The sequence below is a fragment of the Lampris incognitus genome, chromosome 3 (genome assembly GCF_029633865.1).
Source record: "Lampris incognitus isolate fLamInc1 chromosome 3, fLamInc1.hap2, whole genome shotgun sequence".
Classification (NCBI taxonomy): domain Eukaryota; kingdom Metazoa; phylum Chordata; class Actinopteri; order Lampriformes; family Lampridae; genus Lampris; species Lampris incognitus.
In genome coordinates, this window is record NC_079213.1 from 35,988,753 (window position 1) to 36,005,339 (window position 16,587).

At 45.4% G+C, this 16,587-nt stretch overlaps 1 protein-coding gene across 1 annotated transcript in view; it reads left to right on the top strand.

Annotated features, from left to right (window-relative positions):
* ptpro (protein tyrosine phosphatase receptor type O) overlaps nucleotides 1-16,587 on the top strand; it is a 213,054-nt gene that overhangs the window by 181,717 nt on the left and 14,750 nt on the right. The window contains exons 15-17 of the mRNA XM_056276725.1: nucleotides 9,100-9,238; nucleotides 10,142-10,262; nucleotides 16,498-16,566. Of these exons, the coding sequence (XP_056132700.1) occupies nucleotides 9,100-9,238; nucleotides 10,142-10,262; nucleotides 16,498-16,566 (329 nt within the window). The remainder of the gene's footprint in view (nucleotides 1-9,099; nucleotides 9,239-10,141; nucleotides 10,263-16,497; nucleotides 16,567-16,587) is intronic.

The following is a 16,587-nucleotide window of genomic DNA, read 5'->3' on the forward strand; positions in this document are numbered from 1 at the left end:
CACTTCTTCTTTACCAACCACCTCCTCTGTATACTTCGCTATACTTCCTCATTCCACCGCCAAGTCTCGTTTTCTTTCTTCCCCTGTCCAATTGACACACCGCAAGTACTTTCCTAGCTGTCTCCCTCACTATTTCTGCATTGGTTGCCCAGCCATCCAGCAACCCTTCACTACCACTCAGTGCATGTCTTAACTCCTGCCTGAACTCCACACAACAGTCTTCCTTCTTCAGTTTTCACCATTTGATCCTTGGCTTTGCCTTCAGTCTCTTCCTCTTCTTGATCTCCAAAGTTATCCTACAGACCACCATCCGATGCTGCCTAGCTACATTCTCCCCTGTCACCACCTTGCAGTCTCTAATCTCTTCAGATCGCGCCTCCTACATAAGATATAGTCCACCTGTGTGTACTTTCCTCCACTCTTATATGTCATCCTGTGTTCCTCCCTCTTTTTGAAATATGTATTCACCACAGCCATTTCCATCCTTTTCACAAAATCCACCACCATCTGTACTTCCACATTCCTCTCATTGACACCATACCTACCCATCACTTCCTCATCACCTCTCTTCCCTTTACCAACATGCTCATTGAAGTCCGCTCTAATCACCACTCTCTCCTCCTAGGGTACCCTCTCCACCATGTCATCCAACTCACTCCAGAATTCTTCTTTCTCATCTCACACCCAACTTGCGGGGCATATGCACTGATAACATTCATCAATACACCTTCGATTTCCAGCTTCATATTCATCACTCTGTCTGACACTCTCTTCACCTTCAACACATTCTTGACATACTCTTCCTTCAGAATTACCCCTACCCCATTTCTCCTCCCATCCACACCTTGGTAGAATAGTTTGAACCCAGCTGTGATGTTCCTGGTCTTACTCCCCTTCCATCGGGTCTCTTGGACACACAGTATACCTACCTTCCTTCTTTCCATCATATCAGCCCTTTACCAGTTATCTCTCCCTTTACCAGTCAGAGTGCCAACATTCAAAATTCCGACTCTCACCTCCACATTCCTACCCCTTCTCCTCTCCCGCTGCCTCTGGACATGCCTTCTCCCTCTCCTTCTCCTTCTTCCAACAGTAGCATAGTTTCTACCAGCACCCTGCTTGCCAACAGTACCGGTGGCGGTCGTTGGTAACCCAGGCCTTGACCTATCCGGTATGGAAATCTAATTATGATCCACAAATTTGATTTGGCAAAGGTTTTATGCCAGATGCCCTTCCTGACGCAGCCCATTTATCCAGGCTTGAGACTGGTACTAAGAATACACTGGCTTGTGGAGGCTCAGTGGCTGGGTTGAAAATTTGACATCTCGATATTTGATTTATTTACTGAGGCTTTTGCTTTTTTTCCCCCTAAATTTATTTCTGATTTTCCCTTTTTCTCCCAGTTTAGTGGCCAGTCAATCCCTATTCTAGTTCAAACACCCACCCTCGTACTTCATGCGTTCACCAACTGCATCTCTCCGGCCGGTAGTCTGGAAGGAGAAGCCTCGCCACTTTTGTGACAAGGTGAATCCAGGCCGAACCACTGCTTTTTCTGATACACACAGAGACACATTCACGCGACGAACACAAGCCGACTCCGCCCCGCTCCCGAAGACAGTGTTGCCGATTATTGCTGCTTCATCGAGTCCGGCCATAGTTGGATCTGACGAGACCAGGGCATGAACCCCGGTCCCCAGTGGGCAACTGCATTGACACAAAACCGATGCTTAGACCGCTACACCACCGCAGACCCTGGCTTTTGCTTTTAATTGCAAAAAAAAAAAATGAGACCTCACCTGGTTAAGACCACAGCCCCAAACTGTAACGCAGTGGAGATACAGGGTAAAAAAAACATCTTTGTCACAGATGATATCACAGTAAAAGTACAGCTGAAAACACTACTTTTGTTGTAAGATGGTCACCATTTATACACACTATGACGTAACTATGCAGTTGAAGTAGTTAAAAAACACCTTTTCTCTTTTTTCTTTTCTTTTTTTGCCTTAATGCGCTTGGTTCAGTATCTTTCCACTTGTGTCGTTATTCCCCATTTAAGTAAGTGAAGGTGGGAAGGGGTTATGCATATATAACACACAAGTGCAATTGTAAGGACATCCCGTCCATGCTGTCCATATTTTAAGTGTATGTGAAATGTTGAAAACAAAAATTAACCGAGTTCCAGAAACGCACCTACAGAACCTCAAACAGCTGTGTGTCATCTTACATGTCTGATTTCACAACCTGCTGGGACATGTCCAGGTCTCTGAGGTCCTTTTGGCCATCCCTCTTATTAAACATTAAACAGGAAGTGAAACTGCTTTTCTGCTATTGCCCCTAAATTGTGGATTCACCCGTCATCTCATGTACACTTCACCGAAGTGCCTCAAACAGACATTTGTAAATCTGTGTTCCAGTTATGAACTGGGTCTTCACTTCTTAAGACTTTTATGTTTTACTCTTGGCTTAAATTTTATTCTGCTTTATGCTGTATTTTACTTCTATTTAGTTGTTATATGTATGTATTTATTTGTACATGTATGTAAGCATGTTGATAGCTCTTTAAGGTTGTTTTGTAATGCACAGTAATTTCTGTTGGAAAAGTGCCATACAAATAAGGACTTCCTTATTTCATGTTTTATTTGCAACACACAGGGTTTCTATTGCTTTACTTCCAGTATCACTGGATCTAAAAGCTGCTGGTTGATCACTAGCGCTGCTACATGCAGGATTCAGGAACACTTTATTTGTAATTTCTTTTCCCCCAGCCCACAGCAGTGCAACACAAAGACAAAAACACATGTCCAAAAACTACAAGAACTACAAGAAAACTCATCCATACCAACACATATATCCAAACTAACACATATATCCAAACTAACACACATATCCAAACCAACACACATATCCAAACCAACACACATATCCAAACCAACACATATATCCAAACCAACACACATATCCAAACCAACACATACATCTAAACTAACACATATATCCAAACTAACACATATATCCAAACCAACACACATATCCAAACCAACACATACATCTAAACTAACACATGTATCCAAACTAACACATATATCCAAACCAACACACATATCCAAACCAACACATATATCTAAACTAACACCTATATCCAAACTAACCAACACATAATCCAAACTAACACATATATCCAAACCAACACACATATCCAAACCAACACATACATCTAAACTAACACATGTATCCAAACTAACACATATATCCAAACCAACACACATATCCAAACCAACACATATATCCGAACCAACACACACACACACACACACACACACACACACACACACACACACACACACATATATATATATATATCCAAACTAACACATCTATCCAAACCAACACATACTATATCCAAACTAACACATATATCCAAACTAACATATATCCAAACCAACACATATATCCAAACTAACATATAGCCAAACCAACACTTATATCCATATATCCAAACCAGCACATATGTATATCCAAACCAACACATACACTCACCGGCCACTTTATTAGGCACACCTGTCCAACTGCTCGTTAACGCAAATTTCTAATCAGCCAATCACATGGCAGCAACTCAATGCATTTAGGCATTTAGACATGGTTAAGACGATCTGCTGCAGTTCAAACCGAGCATCAGAATGGGGAAGAAAGGTGATTTAAGTGACTTTGAACGTGGCATGGTTGTTGGTGCCAGACGGGCTGGTCTGAGTATTTCAGAAACTGCTGATCTACTGGGATTTTCACGCACAACCATCTCTAGGGTTTACAGAGAATGGTCCGAAAAAGAGAAAATATCCAGTGAGCGGCAGTTCTGTGGGCGAAAATGCCTTGTTGATTGATGCCAGAGGTCAGAGGAGAATGGCCAGACTGGTTCGAGCTGACAGAAAGGCAACAGTAACTCAAATAACCACTCATTACAACCGAGGTATGCAGAAGAGCATCTCTGAACGCACAACACGTCGAACCTCGAGGCAGATGGGCTACAGCAGCAGAAGACCACACCGGGTGCCACTCCTGTCAGCTAAGAACAGGAAACTGAGGCTACAATTCGCACAGGCTCACCAAAATTGGACAATAGAAGATTGGAAAAACGTTGCCTGGTCTGATGAGTCTCGATTTCTGCTGCGACATTCGGATGGTAGGGTCAGAATTTGGCGTCAACAACATGAAAGCATGGATCCATCCGGCCTTGTATCAACGGTTCAGGCTGGTGGTGGTGGTGTAATGGTGTGGGGGATATTTTCTTGGCACACTTTGGGCCCCTTAGTACCAATTGAGCATCGTGTCAACGCCACAGCCTACCTGAGTATTGTTGCTGACCATGTCCATCCCTTTATGACCGCAGTGTTCCCATCTTCTGATGGCTACTTCCAGCAGGATAATGCGCCATGTCATAAAGCTCGAATCATCTCAGACTGGTTTCTTGAACATGACAATGAGTTCACTGTACTCAAATGGCCTCCACAGTCACCAGATCTCAATCCAATAGAGCACCTTTGGGCTGTGGTGGACCGGGAGATTCGCATCATGGATGTGCAGCCGACAAATCTGCAGCAACTGCGTGATGCTATCATGTCAATATGGACCAAACTATCTGAGGAATGTTTCTAGTACCTTGTTGAATCTATGCCACGAAGGATTAAGGCAGTTCTGAAGGCAAAAGGGGGTCCAACCCGGTACTAGCAAGGTGTACCTAATAAAGTGGCCAGTGAGTGTATGTCCAAACTAAACACATATATCCACACTAACACACATATCCAACCTAACACACATATCCAAACTAACACATATATCCAGAGGTGCACATAAGTGGTGCGCAGGTGCGCCTGCGCACTTAAAATATTCAACGAGCACCAGATTCAAGTGTTTTACAGCGCATTTGCGTACCAAACATTTTGCAGTGCAGAGTATGAGCCACTGCTTTTAGCCAATGCTATAGTATGAGCCACTAATTTCTCCAAAATGTCAAAGAAGCAAGCGACATTGAGTAATTTCTTTGGTCTTCCTCCACCTCCACCAAAGAAACGCCATACTGAACTAGAACCAAAGTCAAAGTGTACGTTTTCAGAGAAATGGCTGCAGGACATCGGCTGGCTTCAAACAGATGACGCCCGCACTGAGATGTGGTGTAAACTATGTCGGGAAAATCCCACAGTAGCGGATAGAAACTGCCACTTTTATATGGGGACGAAAAACTTCAGCCATCCAGCTTTTGATAAGCATGCAAACAGCAGAGAACGCCAGAAAGTAGCGGAAGCTATTGCTAACAGGCGCAGCTAGGACCAGAGACCCGGCGGCCCGCTCGACACGTGGCAAGACAGACTGACGGAAGAACAACATCAGGCACTGACAAACATGTTCTGGTTGGCCTTTCACAAAGCGAAACACGCACGTCCTATGCGTTCATACGAGGAGGATATTCCGCTTCTCAAGAGGTTAGGAGTTAACGTCGGGACTGCTTATCATTCGCGAGAAGGGGGATCCCGCATCACGGAGAGCATCGCTCAGACAATAAGTTCAGAGTTAAGTGAAAAACTGAAAGCAGCTGAATTTTGGGGTGTGCTTTTCGATGGATCCGAAGATATAACAAAAACGGAGCAGGAAATTGTGTACATTGTTTCTGTGTCCCGCAATGGAGAATACAGCTCAGACTTCCTTGGATTAATTAATCTGGGGGCCAACCGAACAGCACAGGACATAGTGGATGGACTTGTGCAACTGTTCAGTGATTGTGGTTTAGCGGAGTGGAAGACAAAGTTGGTGTCGGTATGCAGTGATGGAGCAGCTGTCAACGTTGGAGTTTACAACGGGGTTCATCCCAAATTACGTCAGATGGTGGATATCGGGGATTCCCTTGTGCATATCCTGTGCACCACCCACACGCTGGAGAACTGTGCTAAATCAGCTGATCGTGCGGTCCCATACGTTTGGCAGCCTCCTCTGTGCATGATCTAGTCAATGTAGTGAACACCAGCAACCCAGGCAGTTACTCCAACATTCAGAAAGTCCTTCTGCTGTCTCTTACACTGCCCTTGAGCAGTGCTGCATGTGAGAGGGGATTTTCACACCTGAATATAATAAAAAACAAGTACAGATCCTGCCTGTCAGACTATCGCCTCTCATCTCTAATGCACATCCACTTATCTAAGTTCACAACAGAAACCTTTGACCCAAAGCCAGCAGTAGACTTGTGGATGCAAACAGCTAATCGTAGGCTGAAGCAGCGAGAAAGGAGCAGGCCTAGTACATCTGGTGTTTTTGAAATAGAGGAAGACAGTCTGGAGGGGAGTGGTGAAGATGACGATGATGTCCTGTATGATAACAGAACTTTCAGTGCTTTAAATAGCAGTATCTGTTGTGAGTTTGATTTGGTTTTCAGTGTTTGAAAAAGCAGTCATTTGTATATTTAGTTTTCAGTGCTTGAAGAGCAGTCATTTCATTTGAAAGTCACATGTATGGCACTTTAAAGAACAGACATTTTGTTGTAACCTACTGCTTTTATTCATTTTCAATTGAAATTAAAGTACATGTAATGTTATCCACGTATCCCTCATATTTTGTTCATTTTCTGAGGTGGGTGGGTCAAGGAAAAATGCATTTAAAAAAAGGTGAGCACCAAGCAAGAACCTCAGGTGCTCCTTTGAGAACCAGACCAAAAAAATTATGTGCACCCCTGCATATATCCAAACTAACACATATATCCATTTAGAATCGTAACGTAGTGGGTAGCATGACTTTGAGATGAGACTGTTAATGTGAGGTTTGTTTAGACGCTTCAAGTTGAAATGTAGCCCCCCGTGTTCTGCTCCCTCCCTGACATTTAGCCAAGCAGGTTACATGTTGGGAGGATCGTTCTCAAACACTCGTGTACTTTAGAACAATTACTTGTGGGTGGATGACTCACACTGTGGAGGAGGCTAGAAACCCAGGAGCAAGCCACTAACCATCCTGAGAATTGCAACTGACCTTTGTCTCCCAAGATACGTTTTAATTTCCACCTTGGTTAAGATTGTGTGGCCAGGTCATGGCAGGGCCCAGATTCCATCTATACATCCATTATCCAAGCCACTTATCCTACTTATGGTTGCAAGATGCTAGAGATTTGGTTTTTGAAATTTTAGCCCACGGGTCCTTTATAATGATACACGTGACAGGAAATCAGAATCAGAAGCATGTCTGTTGGCCATGTAGGTTTGCACTACATGGAATGTGACTCCGGTTTCGTGGCTCTCTCAGTGTACTTAGCATAGAGTAACAACACTACAACACAACAATCTTCAGATATATACACAATGATTGACTTATACAGGTGAAACAAGAGGTGATAAAGTGCAGTGGTGCAGAGAATATATCAGAGAATACATATATAAAGGATGGGCTGAGACAATGAATTCCCTCAAGGCTGCAGAATTTACTAATTAACTAAACAATTAACACAACAACTAACCATTAAATTATCAAATCTAATTGGTTTAAAACTTCAAATAAATATGTATAAATACACTTAACAATACAAATTACAATAAGAAAGGGGCTGCTGAGGGATGATTGGCGGTAGCCGTGGACAGTGAGGGGAGAAAATGTATACTGGGACTGAGTACTCACCATGCTCCCATGCCCTACAAACACACACACACACACACACACTGTAAGGAAAAAAAGGGAAAATAATGCAAATTGTGACAAGTGCAAAAATTAAACAAACAGGGTTATTGGGATGCAAAGCACAGGTGAGGAACTCTGATCAAATCCTCCACTGTCTGGACGGCCACACTTGCCACTGGTCCTATAGCACTCGTACTAAAGCAGAGAACGCGTGTTAAATTCGGATGACTGCTTCCAGTGTGGGAAGATGGCGGCACGAATTCACATTTGCGGCGGCCTCACCCAGTACCGTCCATGCAATGTCTTTGTCCATGTCTGCATCTAAGTTTTTGTCTTCGTTTGTTGGCTGAGAGAGCTGGCGCTGGATCGGCTGCGAGAGCTTTGTCTGCTGTGCTGTGGGCCCAGGGACTGCGACCTTGCCCCGAGCTGCACCCGAGGAGGTAACACCGAGGGCGGTCTGACAGGACGCAGAAGTGGGGCAGGCTAAGCTAACTGCTAGCCCATGCAGACCGGCAGTTCCGATAACACTGAGGGCGGTCTGGCGGCAGCCTCACCTGGCGTTGACTGTAGCGTTTTTGATGTTGTCATGCGGAGTGCGGGGAGATGTGTTAAGGGTATCTGGCTGGTAGAGCTGGCGCTGGATTGGTTGGGAGGGCTTGGTCTGCTTCGTCTGGTGGGCCCAAGGACCACAGCCCCTGCCTGGCGCTGTGCCCAAGGAGGAAACACGGAGGGCGTTCTGACAGGACGCGTAATCAGGGCAGGCTAGGCTAACTGCTAGCCCATGCAGACCGGCAGTTCCGGCAGTCATCCTGGCTGGTGTTCGTTCCCTTGGACAGTGATTTTTTTTAGTTTGGATATATGTGTTAATTTGAATATGTGTGTTGTAGTTCTTGAATGTGTTTTTGTCTGTATGTTGCACTGCTGTGGGCTGGGGGGAGCAGCATTTCATTCATTTCATGTGCGCAAGTACATGAGGTGAAGTGACAAACTGTTCCTGATTCCAAAATTCACAACATTAGCGGCATGTATGGCAGCTACAATGATCCATTTTATTAAACCTCCCATTTCTGCCCATTTCTCCTGCATCCAGCTCGTTGACTATGAGAACTGTTTGTTTGTTTACCATCTAATCTACCCAGACCTTGACATGTGTCCATGTTTGGTGATCATCAACGTTATTCGGTTCGCCTGTGAGTGGTCATAATGTCTTGGCCCATTAGTATAGAACTAAACCAAACAAATTGGAAACACAGAAATAGGAGGTGCCTGTCTAGCCCAGCGGTAGCCCAGGAGGGACATTTCATTACTGCCTACATTTAACAAGGTTTTACTCTGTGACTTCAAGTCATCCAATGCCTATCTGAAAATCGGGGGTAGTTTTGTGTGAGAAAACATACCAGATTATTTTTACAGTTTGTCTCCTAACAGTTCATCTTCTATGTCTGTCTCTTGTAGCCCCAGGAGCCCCTGACAGCCAGCTCACATATGGTGATAATTTCAGGCTTGACACCCTCCTCTACTTACAACTGTACCATCACCAGCTACAGCTATAGCACTCCCAGCAAGCCCGCATACATCACCATCACCACTGTGGGTAAGCGGCACCTGAAGATATACACTGATCAGTTTTCTCATCCTACTCTTTAACCAAAAACCAGTTTAGAATAAGCTGAAGCAGTGGGGAACGTGGAAATTTCTTTGTGTTCTGTTAACTGAAACCAGGCTATTGAGTTTGTGGGGCCACTGCTGCATTTCATTTAAGATATAGGTTGCATGCTTTTTGGCTTGTGTTGGAAAGTAAATACAAATACACTGCAAAAACACTAAACCATGCAAAAACATTAAACCACTTTTACACCACATGCCTCAGAAAACCTCTTCGCATAAAGTGGTATGACAAGATCCCTGACACAGAGGTCCTCACTCGCTCAAGACTGCTGAGTATACACACCATCCTCATGCAATCACAGCTTCGTTAGGTGGGCCACGTAGTTCGCATGCCAGACCACCGACTCCCAAAGAAACTGTTATATGGTGAACTCAAGCAAGGCAAATGCTCCCATGGTGGTCAAAACAAGCATTTCAAAGACACCTTGAAGGTTTCGTTAAAGGCCTTCACCATCAACTACGATACATGAGAACAGAAAGCTTTGAACAGAGGAGAGTGGCGTGCAGCTGTCTGAAATGGTGCAAACACGTATGAGGCTGCCAGGATTGCTGCAGCAGAGAGCCGCAGGCAGGCCAGGAAAGACCGTGCCAACAACCCTCCAGCTACTCCCACTATCCCATGCCCACACTGCCAAAGAACATTCAGGGCGCAGATTGGACTAACTGCCATCTTCGCACCCACAGAATTCGGCCCATACAGGATGACCAGATGGTCCTCGTCACTGCGATGGACGAACAACACAAACGCTGTAAATTAAGAATTTGTGTCGTGTCATATGTGTAATTGTACGGCCTGTGTATTTGTGTATGTGTCTGACTGTAATTGCAGCTAAAGAGATGAATCCCAGTGTGGCAGCTATCTCCGCATTAGCCGTCCTTAGTGTCCTCCTCATCAGTCTCCTGGTGCTTTTCCTGCTGGTTCTCCGTAAGAAACACCTGCAAATCACCAGGTAAAATAACAAACACAAATTATAATGATTATCTGAGAAAGGCAGATTTACTGATGACCACAATTTCTGGTTAATTTTAAGCTTTCAGTCAAAAGCCTCAAGCATATCCATGTCCTGAATTTCCTAAATAGACAAGGGAGACTTTAAAGAAGATGTTATCTACTTGGGTCTGTGATCTGAAGATCCTAAATACATAGATCACAACACTATGAAGCCAAACCCAAGGGAGGAACACAGATAGTTTTGTTTAGACAGGATATACTGGTTCTGTTGTGCTTTTACCTGTAGAAAAGGGGAACAGGGAAAACTGGGGTACCATGGATTCACCTTCTAATTTGAAATTCTCATCGCAAAGATCACTGTTTTTACCCATTTTTAATCCCCACATAGCCTGTGTTACCCAGCAGATGTTACTCTTTCAATCCTCTGTGGACACATCAAGAAACACCCTATAAATAACAAGCTCTGATCTAGAACATAGGGGATAGTACTTGGTTGCTAAGTGTTTTTGAGTTTGATTGTTATTGAAGCTGTTCTCAGGCATTGTTGGAGCAGGGCACTTCCTGGTTTCACTCTCTGAGCTTCGATAGGTGGGTCAGCTGATGCTGGTGACATCCTCTATTGTTGCCTTGCTGTGAAAATCTGAAAGGGTTTGGTTCAGCCATGATACTTCCTGGTACTTAAGCATAACCCCCCTAGTCCATGGCTCACTGAACTCATCAGAGAGCATAGGGTGGGACTCAGAGTGGCAGAGAGAAATTGGTGTAAATCCAGAGCGCCTACTGACCTCAATGACTAACAGTGTCCTAGCATCATTCTCCTCCAGTTTAAAAACTGCTAAGACCACTTACTATCAGAACAAGAGTCGTGGTGCCACAGACGCTCAGAAAATGTTATCTGCTTTTAACTCACTTCTCAATCTGCCTCCTCCTCCACCATCCACTCTGCTCACTGCAGACATGTTCGCCTTGTTTTTTTACTGATAAGATCTCTGCCATCAGTAACCAGTTCTCTGAACCTGACCATCTCCGTCTGCAGCTGCCAGCTAACAGGGCTGCGCTCTCCTCATTCTCCCCTCTGACCAAGGAAGAAGTCTCTAATTTTATGCTGGCCTCTCGACCCACTACCTGTCCACTGGACCCAATACCATCCAACCTTCTGCAGATAATTTGCCCCACACTTAACCCTGCAGTCACACACATCATCAACTCCTCACTTACAATGTGTGTTCCTCACTGCATTTAAGCAAGCTCAGTTCACTCTACTGCTCAAAAAACCTACACCTAACCCAGCCCAGGTTGAAAACTACAGACTGGTTTCACTCCTGCCCTTCCTGTCAAAAATACTTAAGCGCACAGTCTTTAACCAAGTTTCTGGATTTCTTTCTGAAAATAACCTGTACTGCCTGAATCAGTCTGGCTTTAAGCGGGGGCATTCTACTGACACTGCACTCCGTTTGGTAATGGAATCACTGTGTTTTGCTGGTCAGTCTTCAGCTCTATTGCTGCTAGATCTGTCAGCTGTCTTTGACATGGTTAACCATCAACTCCTCCTTTCAACACTCACTGAGCTCGGTATCTCAGGAACTGCCCTCCATTGGTTCATTTCCTACCTGTCAGGGAGATATATTAAAGTATCTTGGGAGGGGAGACGTGTCCAAATAGCACAGCTTATCCACAGGGGTTCCTAAAGGGTCAGTTCTCGGTCTCCTCCTCTTAATATACACCACCTCACTTGGTGCAATTAGCCGCTCCCATGTTTTTTCATACCATTGCTATGCTGATGATACCCAGCTCTTCCTGTCATTCCCGTCGGAAACCACACGGTCTCAGCTCAGATCCCGTCATGCCTTGGCAATATAGTGGCATGGATGAAACAACGCCACCTTCAACTTAACCTCTCTAAGACCGAGGTCCTTGTCATCCCAGCCAGTCCCTCTTTACAACAAGAGATCAGTATCCAGCATGAATCAACCCAACTCATGCCCACAGTCGGCCTGAAACACCACCAAGAGGGTACCACTTGCCAATACTTTTACAAGCATCACCAGTCTCCATAAGAGACTCAGAAAACTTAAATGAATTTACTTTGCCTGATCCATCTTCCTTTGATGTACATTAGGAAAAAAATAGCACCACTGCTGCTGTTTCTATGTTCTTTGCCTTGGTTTTGTTTTGTTTTGTTTTTAATTGCACCGGAGTCTAACCACACTCTTCTTCTATTCCACTGATCCTGCATCCAGCCTGAATTGGTTGGATTCCTTTTAGGTAAACTGGTTAACAGGCTGTAAGATAGTTAAGAAGAATGGCTGAGGGCAGAAAAACGGTGTAAAAGAATGGAACTGGGTGACATCCGGGTAGCATAGCGGTCTATTCCATTGCCTACCAACACGGGGGTCACCGGTTTGAATCCCTGTGTTGCCTCCGGCTTGGTCGGGCGTCCCTACATAACACAATTGGCCGTGTCTGTGGGTGGGAAGCCGGATGTGGGTATGTGCCCTGGTCGCTGCACCAGCGCCTCCTCTGGTCGGTCTGGATGCCTGTTCAGGGTGGAGGGGTAACGAGGGAATAGCGTGATCCTCCCACGCGCTACGTCCCCCTGGTGAAGCTCCTCACTGTCAGGTGAAAAGAAGCGGCTGGCGACTCCACATGTATGGGAGGAGGCATGTGGTAGTTTGCAGCCCTCCCAGGATCAGCAGAGGGGGTGGAGCAGCGACCGGGACGGCTCGGAAGAGTGGGGGAATTGGCCAAGTACAATTGGGGAGAAAAAAATCCCCCAAAAAAAGGAGAAGCATGGAGCTGGCACCAGGCCACCCCCACAGCACTACCTGTACGTCAACACAGTAAAGTGCAATGCTGACAGTGGCTGTTTTATTTCTTAGTTCTCGTTGTACACAAAGGACACTGTTCTTGTTCAGCAGTGCTTATTAACAGGGTAGCTTCATTTGTTCACATCTCACATTCAGCATCATCAGCCAACTAGCCACATCCCCAACACACTAAACAGGAACTAAACGCTGTGACTGGGGAAGCATCAGGATAATGTTACCATAGTTCACGGTTCATGAATTACAGTTGTGACAGTCTTGCACATCTCCTTTGTTGTCATGCTTGCATTGTGTGACCTTTGTGTGCTGATTACTGTGACCAGGTGCCAGACTTGATAAAATGAATCCAGTTCACACGTCATAAAAGGTGGGCGTAATGTAGCCTGGTCAAACTTAATGTGCCCTTATATTAGTTTATTAACCACACCCTCCTGTCCCGCCCGGTTCTCGGCTTAGAGCTGTCCAGCATTAAAGGTCCCATGAAATAAAACATGTATTTCATTCTTGTTCCATCTTTTATCTGCACTTTATTGTCATCTGTTTAACACTGTGTTCTGCTATTTGCGGGCACATACTAACAAAGCTGCCCAGTGAATGGGAGCAAGACTGAGGGAAGACAAGTCATTGTTTTTCTTTGTTGGATTTTTCCCCTCTTTTTCTCCCTAATTGTACTTGGCCAATTACCCCACTCTTCCAAGCTGTCCCCGTCGCTGCTCCACCCCCTCTGCTCATCCAGGCAGGGCTGCAGACTACCACGTCTCCTCCGATACATGTGGAGTCACCAGCCGCTTCCTTTCACCTGACAGTGAGGAGTTTCACCAGGCGTATGTAGCACGTGGGAGGATTCCTCCCAGTTCCCCCTCCCCCCTGAACAGGCACTCTGACCGGCCAGAGGAGGCGCTAGTGCAGCGAACAGGACACATACCCACAGCCGGCTCCCCACCCACAGACATGGCCAATTGTGTCTCTAGGGACACCCGACCAAGCCCCCGGAGGTAAAACGGGGATTCGAATCGGCGATCCCCGTGTTGGTAGGCAACAGAATAGACTGCTGTGGTACGCAGACACCCTGACAAGTCATCTTTTACCACCAAGTTGAAACAGTAGCATATTAATGTCCACATTCTTCTAAAAATGCCTGGCAAACTTACATGTTACACTTGACTTACATCTTACACTTGACTAACATGTTACACTTGACTAACATGTTACACTTGACAAACTTACATGTTACACTTGACAAACTTACATTTTACACTTGACTTACATGTTACACTTGACAAACTTATATGTTACACTTGACTAACAGCCAACTTACATGTCGGCTGTTAGTCAAGTGGGTCTCCCTCCCCTCACTGAGTCCCACCTGACCATTTCATTTCGTTCTGATACACGTTCACTCCAATCCAGCACTATGTTAACCTTTGAACCCCCCTTTCTTCAACAGGTGTCTACATCTTGAAACTCCAGCACAACAAAATATAAACCCCCCCATACAATATAAAGGAAGTAAAACTACATTTGAGTGTGGCCAAATACTGGCCCAGAAACAAACAGCAGGGTGTGCTCTATAGCCTACGCTCAAAAACAAGAAGCTTTACATTGCACATAAAAAAGGAAGAACAAGGAACTGTGGAATAGATTCTCAGATACCCTTACCTCATCACTTTTAATCTCTGGAAATACGTGATCCATCCATCCACTATCCAAACCACTTATCCTGCTCTCAGGGTCCCAGGGAAGCTGGAGCCTATCCCAGCAGTCATTGGGTGGCAGGTGGGGAGACACCCTGGACAGGCCACCAGTCCATCACAGGGCCCACACACACACACACACCTAGGGGCAATTTAGTACGGGTGATTCACCTGACCTACATGTCTTTGGACTGTGGAAGGAAACCGGAGCCCCTGGAGGAAACCCACACAGACGTGGGGAGAACATGCAGACTCCACACAGAGGACGACCCGGGACGACCCCCAACGTTGGACTACCCCGTGGCTCAAACCCAGGACCTTCTTGTGAGGCGACCGTGCTAATCACTGCGCCACTGTGCCACCCGGAAATACGTGATATGAGTATATAATATAGATCGTTATCTATATGATATATCTATATTATCTATATGATTATATCATATAGATGGTTATCTGTATGATTATACAATCATATATAGATAATTATCTATAGGGTTTTCCCTTACTCACTGGGCATCAGTGCTTTTAAAAGCAGTTAGTACGCCTTTGACAAGCACTTGTGTCCTCTCTTCATTATGCCGGTGGTCCAACATTCCTGTCCCGACTGCCTCCTTTTGCAATTTGTCGGAATACGTCAAGGCATGAATGACGTGTACACATTGAACCTGTAACAGGTCATGGCCTGGGAATCTGACCGTCCCTTCAGCCAAGGTTTGTCCCATGTAACCCTGCAAGATGGAGGGAAGGAGTCACGAGAACAGTCTGAAAGCTTCTTGTTATGAGTACCGCGACAAATCCTCCATGTGATGTTCATTGTGAAGGAACCTTCCTTGTTCTGTTTCCGTATTCGTCCCACCCGTGTTTTCTGTATGTGCTGTGCCCAAAACCAGACTTAACAGACTACACAAGTGGCAAACCAACAGCATGAACATGGTTAATGAGCAGCGCTTTTCATTAGCAGCCAGTGTGTCCACATAGGCGTTAGTAATTATGACTTTATAACTGGAACACTAGGGCGTCTGGGTGGCATGGCGGTCTATTCCGTTGCCTACCAACATGGGGATGTTGGTTCGAATCCCCGTTTTCCCTCCGGCTTGGTCGGGCACCCCTACAGACACAATTGGCTGTGTCTGCGGGCGGGAAGCCAGATGTGGGTATGTGTCCTGGTCGCTGCACTAGCGCCTCCTCTGGTCAGTCAGGGCACCTGTTCAGGGGGGAGGGGGAACTGGGGGGAATAGCGTGATCCTCCTGCGTGCTATGTCCCCCCGGCGAAACTCCTCATTGTCAGGTGAAAAGAAGCGGCTGGTGACTCCATGTGTATCAGAGAAGGCATGTGGTAGTCTGCAGCCCTCCCTGGATCAGCAGAGGGGATGGAGCAGCGACCAGCACGGCTTGGAACAGTGAGGTAATTGGCCAGATAGGGTGGAAAAAGTGGGGTGAAAGCCATTAAAAAAATTTTTTAAAAAAACTGGAGCACTAATTTTTATCAACTTGGGTGGTCTTACAGTGCTTGATCAGATCATTATTTCAGCCAATTAACTCATTTATTTTAGCACACTATGAAGTTCTGTTATTTTTTTTAAACATTTTTCACTTCCTCACAGTTCCCATATGTACTGACTTGTCATCAGATACCGCTGATTTCTGTAAAATGTACCGCAGTTTTCCCTCCACGTTATTCCTCGTTGGCTCTTACTGTTATTTTCTCTTGCAGGGAGTGTGGGGCAGAGACATTTGTCAACTTTGCTTCGTTTGAGAGAGACGGCAAGCTTCCTTACAACTGGTACGAGCTATCGTCTTTTTT